Genomic DNA, 20,025 nt, shown 5'->3' with positions numbered 1-20,025 from the left:
CATTCACCACTTCCTCTGGCAGTTCATTCCACATACAAGCCACTGTGTAAAAAGGTTGCCCCACATGTCCTTTACAAAAACTTTCTCCTCCCACCTTAAAAAGTATGTCCCCTAGTTTTGAACTCTACCTACCCTTGGGAAAAGACGCTTGCTATATTCACCTAACTTATGCACCTCAAATTTATAAACCTTTATTAGATCACCCTTTAACCTCCTATGCTCCAGTGAAAAATGTCCAACCCTATTTTTATAGCTCAAACCTATCATTCCCAGCAACATCCTCATAAATCTTTGATGAACCCTTCCAGCTTAATAATATCCTTCATATAAAAGGGCAATCAGAACTGTATACTACACCAGAGGAGGCCTCACCAACGTCCTGTACAACCTCAACATGCATCCTAACTCCTACATCTTTTAAGCAGCACGGTGGCTCAGTGGTTAGCACTGCTGCCTCACAGCGCTAGGGAACCAGGTTCAATTCCAGCCTCAGGCAACTGTCTGTGTAGAGTTTGCACACTTTCCCCACGTCTCCGTGGGTTTCCTCCAGGTGCTCCAGTTTCCTCACACAATCCAAAGATGTGCAGGTTAGGTGAATTGGCCATGCTAAATAGCCTGTAGTGTTTAGGGATGTGTAGGTTAGGTGCATTAGTCTGGGTAGAGTAATAGAGTAGGGGTATGGGTCTGGACGGGTTATTCTTTGGACGGTCAGTGTGGACTTCTTGGGCCGAAGTACTTGTTTCCACACCGTAGGGATTCTATGATATTCAAAAGGTCTGAGCAATGAAGGCAAACATGCTAAACAAACCGGTTTAAAGACCCTGTCTACCTGTGATGCAAATTTCAAAGAATTATGTACCTGAACCCCCAGGTCTCTGTTCTACAACACTACCCAAGGCCCTACCACTAACAGTATAAGTCCTGTCCTTGTTTGTTTTACCAAAATGCAATATCTCGCATCTATCAAAACTAAATTCCATCTTCCACTCCTCAGCCCATTAACCCAATTGTACTATGAGATAACCTTCTTTACTATTCACTATATCACCAACTTCTGTGTCACCTGCAAACTTACTAACCATGCCGCCTCATCCAAATCATTTAAATAAATGACAGAAGTGGCCCAGTACCAGTCCCTGTGGAACACTGCTGGTCACATGCCAAAAAACAACCCTCCACCACTATCACCCTCTGCCTTCATTCTGTCAAGCCAAATTTGTATCCAGTTTGCAAGTTCATGTGATCCCATGTGATCTAACTTTACTAATTAGTTGACCATGCCGAATCCTGTCAAAGGCTTTACGAAAGCCCATGTATACAATATCTCAGCTTCTCTTCTTTCCAAGCACACCCTCGTCTGCCTGGCCCTTTCCTATTCCTCTTTCTGTCTCTGGGTTCCATCTCCACTTATCCGCTCACTCCTTCCCCCATTGCCCAACCTCATCTTCAGCATAAATACCCATTTTTCCTAGCTGCTATCATTTCTGATGAAGGATCACCAGACTTGAAACGTTAACTCTGCTTTCCACCTACAGATGCTGACAGACCTGCTGCCTTTCACCAACAACTCTGTCCTTTGTTTCAAATCTCCTGGATAGGTGGACTGTGGAATATGTTAAAGATGGGGAAATCTGGAGGCTGTTACTATTGAAGGTTCATTATGTCATTCTGCTTCCCTCGAATGGGACCTGAATACATAATCCTCTGAATATTTAGACTCAGCCTTAAGACAATGAATCTGAAGCCTCTCAGAATCAGGAGCAACCACAGACAGGTCAATTATGGTTTGTGCTTCCAATCCAACCCTGCAAGCATCTCGGTACCTGCAGGTAACGTAGCTGAAATGATGGAGTATTCGGTCTGCCAGAAGTGTACGATATTCATTGATAAACAATTCTTTGCTGCCGTAAATGCTGACCAGCAAGGTGATGATGTCAGAAGATCTTCGTTTAGAGCCAAACTTACCTAAAACAAGTTAGGGAGAAATGAAATTGACATAGTGAGGAGTAACCCCAATCCAGGCTGCAAAATTAAATAAGGCATTCAAAGTACAAAGGGGTCAGTACCACAATATGGATCTCTATTGCAAGTCTAGTTATTGGAAATATTTATTCATTCTTGTTAATTTTACAAAATAAAAGCAACATATTGTTAAGAAATGTTATTTGAAGAGCTGCAAACAGTCAACACTTATTGGTTTCAGAATTTTTTGTGCCCTCCCTTTAGGTTCCTACCAGTGCAGGTAAGTTACTTGACCATCAAGCTAAAGTTCAAATCACAGCATGGTAAGTTATCACATTAAATTCAACAGGTGATGTGTGATAAAAGTCACCATTAAACTTAAAACCTACCATAAAATCTTGGTAAAAGTTAAGTGGTTCATGACCAATCTGCCAGTTAATTTTGCTTACTTCAATTTGCAGTACTTTATTTTTTGAAGTGGCCACATTGTGGGCAATTTGCAAGCGGCCAGCACAAGACTTCACGAGAAACCGCTCATCTGTTCATCCACACTCAAATGTTTCTCAAGTAATTGTACAAAACATACTGCCATGTTGTAGCACTTTCATAACCTTGAGATGCCCCTAGGGTTTCACAGCTAATTAAGTACTTACCGAAATGTAGTCACTGTTGCACTATTGAAAGAGTGGAACTTAACTATTGCTAAAAGGAGATAAGAAGTGAAAGCACTCATTGCTAGAACACAAAAATCAGAATGATAAAAGAGAACACCAGTTTATGCAGCATGAGGACAGGATGCTGATTGACTGGACCATCATTGGCAAGAAAACTCTGCACGACCAATGAACTGTCAATCTTAGTTCCTTATTTATTTTTCCATCAAAAAGATGCAATGTGCATACAAATTCCTTCTGATTTCAAAACAAAACAGGATTCTCTATCAATATTTGCAGCTTATCGAACACACAAATTTATCACACTGCATACGATAATGATGATCTTAAATTAGTTTTTGTGTAATTCTTAGCATAGTCCAGATAATTTAGAGTCATAGAGATGTATAGCACAGGAACAAACCCTTTGGTCCAACTCGTCCATGCTGACCAGATATCCTAAAATAATCTAATCTTATTTGCCAGCACTTGCCCATATCTCTCTAAATCCTTCTCATTCATATACACCTGAGCTTAGTTTCAATGACAACGTGTAGACCGAAATTGTGTTATCAGACGATACTCTCTAGACAGGGCTCTTGCTAACATCTTAATTGCTTACCAAGAAATGTGAGTCTGATTGGTGCCCAGATGACTTTAGATTATCATAGAAGGTGAAGATGTCCAAGTATCTGAACAACAGATAAAGCTAGTTTTTATTAAATCATCTAGATTCTGCTAAGAGTCACACCAATTTTAAATCATCAGTGGAGCTCTTAATATAATAAATTTGTACATTCTTGAAGCTACATATATTAATGCTCAAGATACTGTCTTATGTAGGTAAAAATAATTTGTACCTATATTGAACCTTTTGCACTGAAAAACAAAAAGGGATCGTGCAGAATGTCAATCTCTGCTGCATCCCCATGGCAACATGCTGACCAATCAGATTTTATCTGCCTGTCTAAGAACACAAATTGACAGTTCACTGCTGTATCTGGATAATTCAATCAAGCAGTATCCCTTTCTCATGCTGAATAAATTAGTGTGCCTTTTTCCAAGTCTGTTCCTTGCATTTTTATGCTGACAAGTGAAGACAAAAAGCCCGACGATTTGACTCCTTATAGTGAGGTTTACATTCTGTACCACAAAGTTATTAAAAATTGAATTGCAAAAATATAAATATTAGGAGAAAGAATCTGCTGAGTTTTAAAAAAAAACATTTTCCTTCTCTAAAGTAAATGCCTAATATCATAACATGAAATATATCAACTATATATTATTTATAATGGTCCATTTATTTACTGAATTCAGTAACATGTGAGCTGCAGTTCATTGAGAACTCTGTACCTGCTACATGGACATTGTCAGCTGATGGTCATACACCTTTAAGAAATTGCAGAAAATGTATGAACACTACCTGCAACACTGTACAACTTTAAGAAAACTTTAAAGGCAATTAATCACAATCAGAAACAAATCCCAGCCTGGTAGGACAAAAGGCAAGAAAATTGAAAGTAATTCCAGAAAGTTCTGCAAAGTTATTCTCGTCACTGCTGTGTTCAGCTCTGCAATTTAAAGTAGAGCTGCCTTAGATGGATAATCCTGATTTGCTTTATTAAGCTCCATATTGTGCATCCAACTGACCAAGTAGTTCCAAGCTTTCTGCTTGTTACGTATCTTAGACTAAAAAGTGCACATGCAAATTCTTGATTCCTGTCTTCTGAGGCTGTGGAGAAAGGGAAATCAGACATAGAATCATCTTAGGAGAGAGTGAGGACTGCAGATGCTGGAGATCAGAGTCGAGAGTGTGGTGCTATAAAAGCACAGCAAATCAGGCAGCATCGGAGCAGGAGAATCAATGCTTGGGGCATAAGCCCTTCATCTTAGAGACCTGATCATGTTGCCTCTAGGGATCAGCTACTGGGATTTCTATAACTTCAGTTGATAGTACTCTCAGAGTGAGGAACCAAGCCCTACTCTTGGCACAGAGTTCAAATATCCAGGTTATTTGTTGTCAAATATAATCATGTGCCATTATCTCTATGATTTGGGTCAGTTATCCAGCTGTGATTCTTTCAATCCTCCAAAGCCTTATACATCCTTCTCTCAGATTCACTGATAAATATGCTTAATGTTCCTTGGGAGTTATTGGAATTACCTGGATCTGCATCAACAGGGTCAGGAACCCAATCATCTGGATCAGACATATCATCATCGCTATCGTGTCCATGCTCTAGAGTGATTGGATCTGCTTTGGACAGTTCATTTGCCAGATCACTGGATCCTTCTGAATCATCAGTCAAACCTGCTACGATCTGTCTCACAGTATCATCCCTTGTCCTGATAATTCACAAATAAAAAGAAACAGAAAAATAGTTTTAAAGTTTAAAATTGAATTGCTGAGAGAGATTTCTGAAACATTTCATGTTGCACACATCAGGACAAACGCAAAATTTCAAACTGCGACAACAATTTATAGCAATTACAAGGGTTAGCAGGTCGACTCTGATTAACTGACACAATGAGTGGGTGCAGTTAGTTGGGAAATCTTCTAAAGTGTTCTCAATGGTTGTGTATCTCGAGTCTACATTCATCAGTTAAAATCACACAGATTCAGGCTCTAGAAGATTGGATTTGTCACCAAACTTGTGAATAAGGCCTGAGCCATTGCAAACTACACTTGTAAATAGGACTTAATAACAATAACCTGCAGGATAATGACTGCCCCAATCAAGTCATTGGTCACTGTGCATCACACAAACAAGCACATTGGCCAAAGGAGAGAGTACAAGGGGGAAGGATATGGAGTAATCCATTCAATATGAACCTAACTGTTCATTAAACTCAACAACTTATTCCCACTTCCTCTGTACACCTGTTGATTCCTGTAGCCCCAAGAACTCTATCTAGCTCCTTGAAAGCAGTGAATCTTTTGGCTTCAACCACTTTCCGTGGCTGAGAATTCCACAGGCTCACCACTCTCTGGGTGAAGAAACATTTCAATTCAGTCCTAAAATGGACCACCATTTAGACTGTATTCTTAGACTGCGACCCCTGGCTCGGGACTCCCCAGTCATCAGAAACACCCTTCCTGAATTAACTCTGTCTAGTCCTTAAATAACCCAGTCTCTCTTCATACATCAGTTCTGCCAATACAGGGCATCAATACTATACCAAGGTTCTGTACAATTGCAACGAGGCATCCACATATTTTAAACTGAAAACAAAAATGCTGGAGATCACAGCAGATCAGGCAACATCTATGGAGAGAAAGCAAGCTAACATTTCGAGTTTGGATGGCTCTTCATCAGAGCTGACATGAAGTGGGAAGGTCTCTAGATCAGAGTGGTGCTGGAAAAGCACAGCAGTTCAGGTAGCATCTGAGGAGCAGGAAAGTCGACGTTTCGGGCAAAAGGCCTTCATCAGCACCACTCTAATCTAGAATCTGGTTTCCAGCATTTGCAGAAGTGGGTGGGGGCAGTGTGGATTGGAGGACTCGGGAGGAAAGGATGCTGATAGTTCAGATTAAGTGATTGGAATTTGAGAATAGCAGAACAATGGTGTGTCTAACTGCCAGACTTGACAGAACAGACAGTCTGTGTGTGTGTGTGTGTGTTGGGGGGGGGGGGAGGGGGGGAGAACATGCGAATGAATGGGTTTAGAATTTGAAGGTGTTGAACTAAATAGTGAACCCAGAAAGTTGTAAAGTGCCGAGAGTCATAGAATTGTACAGCATGGAAATAGACCCTTCAGTCCAATTCATCCATGCCAACCAGATATCCTAAATAAATCTAGCCCCATTTGCCAGTATTTGGCCCATATCCTTCTAAACTCTTCATATTCATATACCCATCCAGATGCCTTCCAAATGCCCTAATTGTACCAGCCTCCACTACTTCCTCTGGCAGTTTGCTCCATACAGGCACCACCCTCTGCGTGAAAAAGTTGCCCCTTAGGTCCCTTTTAAATCTTTCTCCTCACCTTAAACCCATTCTGTCTAGTTTTGGATTCCCCTACCCTGGAGAAAAGACTTTGTCTATTTACCCTACCCTTGCCCCTCACGATTTTATACACCTCTATAAGGTCATTCCTTTGCCTCCAATGCTCCAGGGAAAACAGCCCCAGCCTATTTAGCCTCTCTCTATAGATCCAACCTTGACAACATCCTTATAAATCTTTTCTCAACCCTTTCAAGTTTCACAACATCCTTCCAAAGCAGGGAGACCTGAACTGCACGCAGTATTCCTTGCCGACCAGATATCCCAACCCAATCTAGTCCCACCTGCCAGCACCCGGCCCATATCCCTCCAAACCCTTCCTATTCATATACCCATCCAAATGCCTCTTAAATGTTGCAATTGTACCAGCCTCCACCACATCCTCTGGCAGCTCATTCCATACACGTACCCACCCTCTGCGTGAAAATGATGCCCCTTAGGTCTCTTTTATATCTTTCCCCTCTCACCCTAACTGCACGCAATATTCCAACCAATGTCCTGTACAGCCGCAACATGACCTCCCAACTCCTGTACTCAATACTCTGACCAATAAAGGAAAGCATACCAAACGCCTTCTTCACTATCCTATCTACCTACGACTCCACTTTCAAGGAGCTATGAACCTGCACTCCAAGTTCTCTTTGTTCAGCAACACTCCCTAGGACCTTACCATTAAGTGTATACGTCCTGCTAAGATTTGCTTTCCCAAAATGTAGCACCTCACATTTACCTGAATTAAACTCCTGATCTAACCTTACTAACCAGTCTATCATGAAGAGCCTGTGGATCATGTCCACTGCTCCACCCTTATCAATCCTCTTCTCTAATTCTTCAAAAATTTCAATCAAATTAGTAAGACATTATTTCCCATGCACAAAGCCATGTTGAGTACCGCTAATCTGTCCTTGCCTTTCCAAATACATGTAAACCCTGCCTGTCGGGATTTCCTTCAACAACTTGCCCAGCACTGATGTCAGGCTCACTAGTCTATAGTTCCCTGGCTTTTCCTTACCAGCTGGCTTAAATAGTGGCACCACGCTAGCAAGCCTCCAGTCTTCCAGTACCTCATCTGTGGTTATCGATGATAAAAATATCTTAGCAAGGGGCCCAGCAATCACTCCCCTACTTTCCCACAGAGCACTGGGTATACCTGATCAGGTGTCATTCCTGATGAAGGGCTTATGCCCAAAACATCAATTCTCCTACTCCTCAGATGCTGCCTGGTGTGCTGGGCTTTTCAAGCACCACACCCTCAACTCTGACCTCCAACATCTGCAGTCCTCACTTTGTCCTACACCTGATCAGATATGTTTTAAGATGTCCAGCACTTCCCTCTTTTTAATATGAACATTTTTCGCTATTTATTTCCCCACATTCTCAAATCTTCCATATTCTTCTCCACTATAAACATTGATGTACAATACTCGTTTAGTATCTCCCCCATCTCCTGTTGTTCCACACACAGGCTGCCTTGCTGATCTTTAGGGGCCCTATCCTCTCTAATTACTCATTTGCTCTTAATGTATTTGTAAAATTTCTTTGGATTCTCCTTAACCCTACTTACCAAAGCTATCTCATGTCCCCTTTTAGCCCTCCTGATTTCCCTCTTAAGCATATTCCTACTGCCTTTATAATCTTCCAGAGATTAACTTGATCCCTGCTCTATACCCGACACGTGCTTCTTTCTTTTCCTTGACCAAAATCTCAATTTATCTAATCATCTAGCATTCCCTGCACCTACCAGCCTTACCTAGTCTGAAGTTGAGATGTTGTTCCTCAGTTGCCCCACAGATTTCGCTGAGATTCACTGATTCCACTCGTTATGGAGGCCAACATACCATTTTCCTTTGTCAACACTTGCTGTACCTGCCTGCTTACTCACAGTAGGCACAAGTTAGGAACACTCCATTTGCCTGGATGAGTGCAGTTCCAACAACACAAGCAGTTCAATACTATAGAGGACAAAGCAACTCGCTTGTTTGGTGCCACATCCACAAACACCCACTCCCTGCCTGCCAATGCTCAGTCACAATAATGTGTACCATCTACAAGATGCACTGCAGATTCACCAAAGCTCCTTAAACAGTGCCTTCCAAAACCACGAGCATTTCCATCTCGAAGGACAAGGGCAGCAGATACATGAGGACACCATGACCTTCAAGCTCACCATCTTGACTTGGAAACATATGATTCCTTTTGTGTCAAAATCTTGAAATTTCATCTCATTAGGGCCTAGCTACAGCTTTGAGTGTCTGTCTGCAGCTCATGAACTGCAACATTAAAGCAGCAGGCAATAAATGCTGGTCCAACCATCAACACTTACACCCCATGAGTGAATAATAATAAAATACAGCCTAATGAAAGCATGAACAGGCTTAAACCATGTTTGGAGATCACTCTCAGGGATTACATTTGGGAAAGTGGGAAAAAAAAAATCACAGCACCAAGCTTCCTTTAAGAGGAATGTTAAGCATCGCTGATCAAGTTCAAAAAGCATCTTTGGAGGTGATCTACCAGATTGCACAGACCAAGAAGGCTCATTATTGAAATTTTGACTGCAGCAAGTAAAACCAAAATGATTGAAATAAATTTTTGAAGAGGCAGAAATGTCAGCATTACCTCTCTCAAACAAACATCATCATGAAGCAGAAAGTTGAGGAAACTATAGCTGATGGGAATCAACGCTGGTGAAGTGTGTGAAATGCAAACCTGCCTTTGCCCATCAAATCGATATGAGCACCAATGGATGTGATGCACACAGAGTCATACAGCATAGAAACAGACCCTACAGTCCAACCAGTCCATGTCAAACATAATTCTAAACTAAACTAGTTCCACCTGCATGCTCCTGGCCCACATCCCTCCAAACATTTCTTATTTATGTACTTACCTAAATGTCTTCTAAACTTAGTAACTGTGCCTGCATTCACCACTTCCTTAGGAAATTCATTCTACACACAAACCACTGTGTAAAAAAAATTGTCCCTCATGACTACTTTAAATTTCTCTCCTCTCACCTTAAAAATATGCCCTTAGCCTTGAATTCACCCATCCTAGCAAAAAAGACCTCTACCATCAACCCTATCTATACTCTTCATGTTCTTATAAACTCTGTAAGGTCATCTCTCTACTTCCCATGCACCAGTGAAAGATGGCCCAGCCTATCCAGCCTTTCTTTATAACTCAAACCTTCCATTCCTGATAAATCTTTTCTGAACCCTCTCTAGCTTAATAATATTTCCCTATAATAGGGCAACCATAACTGGACACGGTGCTCAAGAGGAGGCCTCACTAATGTCCTGCAGAACCTCAACATGACATTCCAACTCTTATACTCCACGGTCTGAGCAATGAAGTTGGTTTTTCTATGATATATGTAGGAAAACTGTTTTGAAGACATTCTGTTTTGTCTTGTGCTCTTGAACAAGCAAATGTGCATGGAATATTCAATATTTTATAGAACTATTATGGAGAAAAACAAACTCCTTGGGATTGCCTGGTTGGATTTAGCATGATGGCATTGCAGCTATGAACTGATAAATGACACACTGTTTAAATCTCACTTTTCAATTCACAGGAAACAGCTGGCATGAAAGGACTGAGCACTTGGTGACATATTCCACCAAGTCACGTCAATTGCAAACTACTGAACCCTCACCCACTCCATGTGCAGCTAATTGCAAAACAATCTACAGATACGGGATATAATCATGATGTATTGTGTTTACACACAGCGATCCACTGGTTTTCATTAGGAAGAGTACTGCAAAGGTGCTTGAAATGGAGGGATCAACTGCTTATATTTAAAATCAACTTTGAAACGGAATTCAATTACTGCCTCTGCGATTAGAATATGAAGTGTCTCTTCGCTTATTTTGTGAACATAGCTGAAACCACCGTGGCGGCACGGTGGCACTGTGGTTAGCACTGCTGCCTCACAGCGCCAGAGACCCGGGTTCAATTCCCGCCTCAGGTGACTGACTGTGTGGAGTTTGCACATTCTCCCCGTGTCTGCGTGGGTTTCCTCCGGGTGCTCCGGTTTCCTCCCACAGTCCAAAGATGTGCAGGTCAGGTGAATTGGCCATGCTAAATTGTCCGTAGTGTTAGGTAAGGGGTAGATGTAGTGGTATGGGTGGGTTGCGCTTCGGCGGGGCAGTGTGGACTTGTTTGGCCCGAAGGGCCTGTTTCCACGCTGTAAGTAATCTAATCTAATCTAATCTAATCTAATCAAATGAACCAAAGGAATACAAGAAGGCAAAGAACACAAACATTATGAGTGATCACCTCACAGCACTTGAAAAGAAAACTGCATTCTGGAAGAGTAACATGATGACATTGAACTTTGATTCTTTTCCTCTAGATCCAAATTTCTCTCTGAAAATAACATGGAACAATACCCTATTCTTGCGATGACCAACTATTTCAGTCACCCAGAGATGCACTTCATATCCTTTATCCCAATTTGAATGTGGCAACATTTGCTTTCTCAATGTCAGCCTGAACAGTTGGATTGGCCCACACCTGAAAATAAGCAGCTGAATGAAATTTCATGTTATCAAACTTTGGACAAAATATTTTCCAGAGATTCTCCAACATAATTCTGGTTTGGCATGAAGAGCGACTATCCAGATGTCACAACTTCATTAGTATGCAGCTTTGTTCATAGAAGGCTAATAGCATGCTAGCCTTCATAACAAGAGGAATTGAGTATAGAAGCAAAGAGGTGCTTCTGCAGCTGTACAGGGCCCTGCTGAGACTACACCTCGAGTACTGTGTGCAGTTCTGGTTTCCAAATTTGAGGAAAGACATTCTGGCTATTGAGGGAGTGCAGTGTAGGTTCACGAGGTCAATTCCTTGGCAGCAGGAAGCATGTTTCCGCTGATGGGTGAGTGCCGAACCAGAGGACACAGCTTAAAAATACGGGGTAGACCATTTAGGACAGAGCTCAGGAGAAACTTCTTCACCCAGAGAGTGGTGGCTGTGTGGAATGCTCTGCCCCAGAGGGCAGTGGAGGCCCACTCTCTGGATTCACTTAAGAAAGAGTTGGATAGAGCTCTCAAAGATAGTGGAATCAGGGGTTATGGAGATAAGGCAGGAACATGATATTGATTATGAATGATCAGCCATGATCATATTGAATGGCGGTGCAGGCTCGAAGGGCTGAATGGCCTACTCCTGCACCTATTGTCTATTGTCCCTATCTATTGTCTATTGTCTATTCTGACACTGACTTACCTGTTTAACTTAATTTTGGCATTTCAATAAAAATAATTACTGACTCCATCTGAAGGCACCCTCAACAACCACACCTCCCGTCCAGCTACCCCCAACAAGTTCATCCTTTGAATGGGATCATCACACCCACTGAAATATTGTATTGAAAATACAATACTGCACCTTAGATACTTGCGGACTGGTTCACACACCACCTCCAAAATAACCATCGATGGGTCCAATTCACGAAGGGCCTTGATTGCAGATATGTACAAAGTTATCACATCAGCAGTGTTCACTCCTAAACAAGGAAACATTAACTCCATTAACTACTAGATATATGTTTTGAAGAATACCTTGTGTATATTTGACCAATGAGCACCAAGTTAAGAGATTAAGTTGAATCTGTGATAGAAATTTAACGTCTAGTGTCTAGAGTTGTGTTGCTTCACATACAGTTATTTCCTCATGCTCTGGGATGTATAATTTCTCTGTAGGGGCAACACATTAACTTGGTGTCCAAGTAAATATAGGCATTCCCATGTATGTGATTAAAGCAAGTACAGCATTAATTTTCAGGCTCCAGTCCCTTTTGTCTCTATTGGGGGTCAGTTAGTCTAGCTACAACCACAGTTTGGATTGGAAGAAGAAAAAAATTTGTAAAGGTTGCTTTCCTGGCCCATATGTGGTGATGCTTGCTGAAATGTATGCAAGTGCGTGTGTCTGGAGTTTACAAGAAGGTAGGAATGAACTCAGCCATTACAGTCACCATCACACCCCACCCACACAAGTTGCAGCAGACCAGAAAACTGGAAGAAATAAATAACTCAACCACCTAAAACAATAACATTGCTCAAAATTGTGGCACAGGTGACATCAGTTAGCCCATATTCCACCTTAGCAATATATCAAATTTTACATAGTATACTTCAAACTACAAAGAAGGTTAGCGTTTGCTTCGCACATATATACTTTCACATTGTTCAAACCTTAGAAGTAATGACCTTTTGCAATGGTATTTCAGCATACACTGTCTCTCCAAAAACTAACCTCATGTTAACATGGCACATAGAGTGTTAATATAGAGTGTATAACAGTGTAAACATGCAAGTTAAACCACACAACTTCTAGCTAACAGGCAGTCTGCAGATCACCATGTGGCTTGCTGAGAGGTTTCCTTGTGGCCTGCCAAGCCGTTGTTCAAAATACAAGTGGAACTAGGAGAATGTGAACAGGTTTGAATTCTTTAATCAGACATCTCTCCTGCTTTTTTCCCTTTTGATAGGTTCAAAGCTGGGTGTGTGTAGGTAAGAGGTAGCCAGATACTTTCTGCAGGGTGGGGAGTGGGGGTTGATAGTTAGGCAGGTCATGTGCCCCCAGGTTGGAAGATGGTGCGTGGATGAGCAAGGGGCAGACTGAAATCTACTTTCTGCTGCAGTGTGGATTTTTGGGGAAAACATATAAAATAGGAAGGGAGCTTAACCCATCACCTTCCCGTCTACCTCTGAACTCATCCTCCCTATAAGTGGGCTGACGCCAACATCAGTAGGCCACTTACCATAAGTAAACGATTAATTAAGGGTCTGCCGGTGAGTTAAAAGCTTAATTAACATTACATTGCCCATGCTAAGATTAGGCTTACAATGGGCAGGCAAGCAGGAATGGACAGAGTGATTTTGTAAAGTTTTTAATGGCGTGAGAAAGGAGGGGAAAGGTACAATCTTTGGAGAGTGCCCTGCGTGTAGAAGGGTCAGCACCACAGAAAATAGTACCATTTTTACTTGAGTAAAAGTCAACATTCTATTTTTGACCACAAAATCTGGAATTTTCCATACATCTTATGTAAAAGTCAACCCTAGTTCTTCACAGATAACAGATCATAATTTATGCGTCACTCTGCCAGTTGTCCCACTCCAGGTCTTCAGAATTACCGTAATTCATTGTGATTTTTTCTTTAATCACTCAGAGATCAATTGGACTTCTGCTGATGACACGGTATGAATTTTGACGGGTGTGTATTTCAGCCACTCAAAAGCAGTATCTATGTAATAGTGGATCCCATAAACTCAACCTTAAAATGTCAAAACAATTCAACTATTACTCAAATACATACAGTATGTCACTCATTCCTCCATCTCTGCAGACTTCAAAACCAACCCACCATCATTCCCACTCCCAAGGCTGCCAAACACCTGTCTGCCTAATGCCCACTACTTACTTGGATCCAGGATTCATACAGGAGCAAGCATACAAGTGCAGTAGGTAATCTGGTATGTTGGCCTTTATTTGAAGGGAGTTAGAACATAAGAATAGGGATGTACAAGATACTGGTGAGACCACATCAAGAGTACTGTGAGCAGTTTTGGTTCCCTTATTTAAGGAAAAATATTACTTGTTTGGGGGCAGTTCAGACAAGGTTAATTAGGGATGAACCCCATTATGCAGAAATTGACTTGCAAGCAAAGATTAAACAGGTTAGGATTCTACGCACTGGAATTTAGAAGAATGAGAGGTGATCTCATTGAGACATAGAATATTTAAAGGGCTTGACAGGTAAATGGAACCATCTGAGATCAGAGGGCATTGTCTCAGAATTAAGGGACATCAATTCAAGACTCTGAGGAGTAATTTCTTCTCCCAGAGGGATAAATTTCTTTGCAACTCCTTGCCACAAAGAGTCCCTGTGTACACTTAAGGCTGACATAGATAGATTCTTGATCAGTAAGGGAATCGAGTGTTATGGGGAAAAGGACAAAAAACACAGATGTGAAAAGTGTCATATCAGCCATGATCCTAGCGAACGGAGCAGGTGTGAGGGTCGAACTGCCCACTCCTCTTCTTATTTCTGATTGTGTCAAATAGAATAAGACTATAAAGACTGTCTGCAGTCATGGCAGCACCCACTTCTGAGCACTGACACTGCTGCTACTGGCCGAGTTCCAGTCAGAAATAGAAGTTCCACTTTCAATAAATTTAGCCTGCCTGCAACACATTGTGGGTGCAAGGCTGACTTTTTCCAAGCCTGTCTGCTTACCACTAGCTTTCTTTCTTTGGCATCCAACATTTCCTTGGGAATTGATAGCAGGGAGGGTGCTGGTTAACTGGCTGACATTGCCTGGGGGTGTTCTAGGTAGGTGGCTAACTGGTTAGTAAGATAGAGCGGTGCTGGATAAGCATAGCAGGATCAGTCAGCTTCTGAACAGCAGGAGAATTGACGTTTCCGGCATTAGCCCTTCATCAGGAAGTGAATTCTCCAGCACCACACTCTTGACTCTGATCTCCAGCATCTGCAATCCTCATTTTCTCCTGGTTGGTAAGCTAGGTGGGTTGTGACTGAGTGGGAGGGCTGGATGGGTGGGTTGCTGACCGAGTGTTGACAGGGTGGGTGGGTGAGTGAGTGATCAAATCGCAATGCTAAATGGGTGACTGTATGAGCTGGGTGCACACCAACATTCCTCCTCATCTCACTCGCATAACAAACTACTCACAAAGTGAATTGAGAGATGAGGAAACTCAGGTTAAATGGCAACCCAAATCCTATTGCCACTCTAGTTAGTCCTACTGCTAGGCACATTTTATTGGTTGTGCTTATTCACTACACATTCAAATAATCAATGAATTGTTTTGAGCTTTCCTTCTGAAATTCAAGCTGTTGTGCAAAATCTTATCTTTCTGCAACACCACCCTCCCCTAGTGAGAGAAATGCTGCTTCCGAGTTAAGAAGTTGGTCAACCAGTTGTAATATAATGCTAAATGTTGAGTAAAATTATGGCCCTTTGTTACAGAAACAATCGCTTTAACCTCTTAACCTCCAGCATTCAGAATGGTTTTTCTCGGCTACCTGTTGACCCGGTCAATCCATCAAATGTAGGCAGACACTCAAGGTCTATCCTCAGTTTACACTGTTACTTCACTTCAGCTGCAACATCTGTAGTAATGTCCAATATGTGGTAGCAGCAATGGCCTCAATGAGGAAAGAGAAAATTGGAAGAACCCCGTTGCTAAATCAAACTCCAAAAACTTCTGCTAAACATGTATATGTGGGAATTGTAATCAACTAACCTTTGGGACACCATTTATCTCAGTATTTCTCATTAGGCATGTATGAATATACATTTAAATTTTTATTATTACAAAAGTAACTCTTTTTTGAGTTGTGGAAATTTCCTCAACTCTGGAAGAATTTCCATGAATCACTCTACATCTAAATTTTCATAGCTAAAGTACCATGTAATGTTCTGTCAGAATACAGCCCTTACATTTGCCATAGGCATCCGTTCGTTGCATTGCATGTTTCCCTTAAGACAGCTGAGCAGCCATATATGCATACTTCTTAAAAAGAACGTTAGCTGTACAACCATTGACAATATGGTCAGCAAAAATATATAATCAGACTCTAAATTCAAACTCCTAAAAGCAGTGAGAGACGAGGCATTCCTACTGCTTTTTGGAGTATAGTAACAGACATTAAGACCAATAAATAGCTATTATTCCAAAGTCACCTGTCAAATGAAAGGAGGTGCATTACTCCCAAACTCTGCTCAGCTTGTATTGCATACTTTAGAAAGTGTGTGCAATCAGAACAAACCTGGGTGGAGAAGTCTAGTTTCCAGGGCTGCTTTTAGAGATGAAAGTAATTGTTGCCTCTGATTGGTCCTTTCAAGACAAACTTTCAGATCCTGCAATGCTGCCTTGGATTCTGGGAAATCTGCAGTTCAAAACAAAATAAAAACCAACAACTTCTAAAAGAAACATCAGTTTCTGAGCCCAATTAAAATATGATGTGCATTTTAGTAAAACATGACACCAAGTGAAAATGGGTATTGTAACAAAATCACATGAATTTCATATGTATATATGGAATGCATATAGATCCACACATATATGACTTAAAATGCCAATGGTTGACAAGCATTTTGAGTAAAACTGAACACCGTTAATTCAATTCAAACACAGTCAGCACCTAAGTCCCAACAATTGCTCCCATTTCCACACATCAGGCCAATGATGCCAGGACCAGGACAGAGGTCTAGGAAAGAGAAAAATCAAAGAAATTTGAATCTTTCAATCATGAGCTACTCAGAAATTGAAAGAGGTACTTCTGCGAGCAGCATATGACTGAAAAATCTGTTTCTCTGGTACTTGCCAGGAACAATATAGAAGTAAATGTAAACTGAAAACCCTGAAATACCTGAAAATGCAAAATTGACACAAGATGCCAAACTTTGTCTCAAGAATGAAAATGTAACTGCATTCACTTACCACGAATAATGCTGAAAAGTTCCTCAATCCTCATATTTGCATACACCTGGTAAAGAAAAAACTGCAGGTGTATTCTCCAGCGTTGTAGTGTGCTGCTTGTCTGAGGGGATGATAATTTAGTGCTGGTTTTCTGCAGAAACACCATGCTCAGCCAACAAATTACTTTTGATTCCAGCCACTAAACAGAAAGAGACAAGACTCCAACAATCAATTCAAGATATTTGTGCCTTCCATTATAATCTGCCCTGCTTAATCACTCCATTATCATTTCTCAGTCAACAACTTCAGAATAGACAAAGACTGACTGAATCTTGATTATAAGAACAGGAGTGAGCCATTCAGGTCTTGGAGCCTGCTTCAGTATTCAGTGAAACCATAGCGAACATATATTACAATTCAGTTTACTTGCTCTGGATCCATATACCTTAATATATTTGTCTAACAAAACTAGGTTAGATTTTTCTTTGGTGGGCAAGTGCACCATTTTCCACTACCACTTGGTTGAAGAAGGTTACCCTAATGTTTCTTCTGAATGGCCTGGCTGATTTTAAAATTAATCTCTCTCACTATATACCCTCACTGGTTCAATCTGCCCTATCAAATCCTTCCTAAATTGTACAAACCTCAATTAAATCACCCTTATACACATCATTAATCTGTTTTATGCAATCTTATTGCTTAATTTAATCTGTAAGATCCTGGTTACAGTCTGGTAAGGGTGCACTAAGCTACTTTTGTCAATGTAATGTAGAGCAGAAATAAAATCAGGAGGTGCTGTTGAAAATCAGGTCTAGCAACCACTGTGGAAAAAGAATTATCTTGAACTCAAAATGTTAACTCCTCTTCTCTCTCAACAGAGGCTGCCAGACTTACTGAATCTCTCTAGTATTTTTGGACCTTATTTCACTTCTTGCATGCTTGTCTAAACTAATGTTGGTAGACTTTAAAGACTGAATCAGAGTAACAGAACTTTGAATTCAGGATTCTGGAAAATATGATGCTCAAGAGACTACTTCATTCTCAGACACACGTGCATAGCAGGCCATTAAAGATAATAAAATATCATGGGGCATTTACTACAATTATTTAAGATACTTTAATGTACAAAATGTCGGATATCGCCAAAGTAGTTTCATGGGACAAATGTAGAAATACAAAAAAGAAGAAAGACTTACATTTCTAAAGCAGATTCACCACCACTAGACATCTCAAAGGCTTTACAGATATTGAAACAGTTTCGTCATATAGTCATTGTTGTAATGTAGGGAACATGATAGCCAAACTGAAAAACATTGTGGCTGTAAGAGCTGATCCTTTTTGATGTACTTTAGGTGTTGGAGCTGATTTCCTCAAATTCCAGGAGCTTACTGTTTTGTAAACTGTTGCACGGTTTTGGAACTTTTGGGGAGAAAAGATCAATACAGCAGCACTTTAAAAAGGAAGAAGAGAGGCAAAGATAGAGACCACATGGGAACTGACTCAAATGGAGAAAGAAACCTACACTGCTAACTGGCACAGCAGGTCATCTGCAAAGCTACTATCTTTGCTCTTTGAGTTCAAGTATGGCTGAACATCAGAGAATGTTGAAGAAAAATGAGCAAACAGTGAAATTCACAGCTGACCTCAGAAGAACCTGTGTTGGAGAACTCACAGCAGGATAAGTTAAGTGCATGGTTTTTACATATAACCTCCGTGTTCTTTTTTGTTTTCGTAAATCTACAATAGTCAGTACAATGGGGTCGTTTATGTTTTATTGAGATCTGTCTCTTGATTAATTTTTAAAACTATAAAACATTAGTCTGGAGCAGTATTTTTAGAGCAGTAAGATTGCGCTATATTCTGGGTCTGTAGCTTGTTAAGGTGCAATGGTGACCTTTAGTAGAGTGATGTGCTCTTCCTGTTGGATTTGGGAGATTAGGGAGAGTTTCCATGTTACTCATGATTTTGTCTGCAATAAGTGTGTTTGGTTTTGAATCCTATCGGATTGCACGGATCAGTTGGAGTATAGAAGATGGTAAGTTATATTGAAGTTATACAGGACATTGGTATAACACTGCATTTGGAGTATTGTGTTCAATTTTGGTCACCTTGTTAAAGGAAGGATGTTATTAAATTGGAAAGAATGTGGAAGAAATTTAGAAGGATGTTGCCTGGGCTCAATGGTCTGAGTTATAGGGAGAGGTTGGACAAGCTAGGACATTTTTCTTTCCAGCGTAGACTGGAGGGAACCTTATAAAGATGTATAAGATTATGAGAGGCATGGATAGGGAGGATACACGCAATGTTTTTCCTAGGGTTGGGGAATCGAGGACTAGAGGGCATCAGTTTAAAGTTAGAGCAGAAAGAATAAAAGGGAACCTGAGGGGCAACTTTTTTTTACACACAGAGGGTGGTACACATTTGGAATGAGCTGCCAGCGGAAGTGGTTGAGATGGGTGCATTAGCAACATTCAAAGGGAATTTGGACAAATACATGGAGAGGAAAGGATTAGAAGAATATGGGCCAAGTACAGGGAAATGGGGTTAGTGTGGACGGACATTTTAGTCGGCATGGACCAGCTTGGGCCCAAGGGCCTGTCTCCATGATATCAGACTCTATGACAGACATTTCTGTGGCCAACAGCGAGAAATCAAATGGTGCCTTCCTGGTGCCAGGATCAAAGGTATCTTGGATCAAGAATATTCTCAAAGGGGAGAGAGGCCAGCAGGAGGTCATTGCACACATTGCAACTAATGAAGGGAAAAGGTTAAGATTCTGAAGGGAGGATATAGGAATTTAAAAAGGAGGCCCTCAAGGGTACTAATATCTGGATTACTCCCAGTGCTGCGAGCTAGTAAGGGTAGGAATAGGAGGACAGAGCGGATGAATGCGTGGCTGAGGAGCTGGTGCAGGGGAGGAGGGCTCACGTTTTTGGATCATTGGAATCTCT

At 41.1% G+C, this 20,025-nt stretch overlaps 1 protein-coding gene across 2 annotated transcripts in view; it reads right to left on the bottom strand.

The window, feature by feature from the left end:
• The window catches only part of anapc2 (anaphase promoting complex subunit 2), a 59,838-nt gene that overhangs the window by 13,795 nt on the left and 26,018 nt on the right, over nt 1-20,025 (bottom strand). For both annotated transcript variants that reach the window (XM_043719834.1, XM_043719835.1), the window contains exons 4-8: nt 17,096-17,273; nt 16,422-16,541; nt 12,017-12,134; nt 4,780-4,961; nt 1,824-1,965 (exon numbers count right to left, since the gene is read on the bottom strand). In XM_043719834.1, coding sequence (XP_043575769.1) covers nt 1,824-1,965; nt 4,780-4,961; nt 12,017-12,134; nt 16,422-16,541; nt 17,096-17,273 — 740 coding nt within the window. The remainder of the gene's footprint in view (nt 1-1,823; nt 1,966-4,779; nt 4,962-12,016; nt 12,135-16,421; nt 16,542-17,095; nt 17,274-20,025) is intronic.

This window comes from Chiloscyllium plagiosum, chromosome 30 (genome assembly GCF_004010195.1).
Source record: "Chiloscyllium plagiosum isolate BGI_BamShark_2017 chromosome 30, ASM401019v2, whole genome shotgun sequence".
NCBI lineage: Eukaryota > Metazoa > Chordata > Chondrichthyes > Orectolobiformes > Hemiscylliidae > Chiloscyllium > Chiloscyllium plagiosum.
The sequence above is the reverse complement of the archived record's forward strand: the minus strand, read 5'-3'. Positions and strand labels throughout refer to the sequence as shown.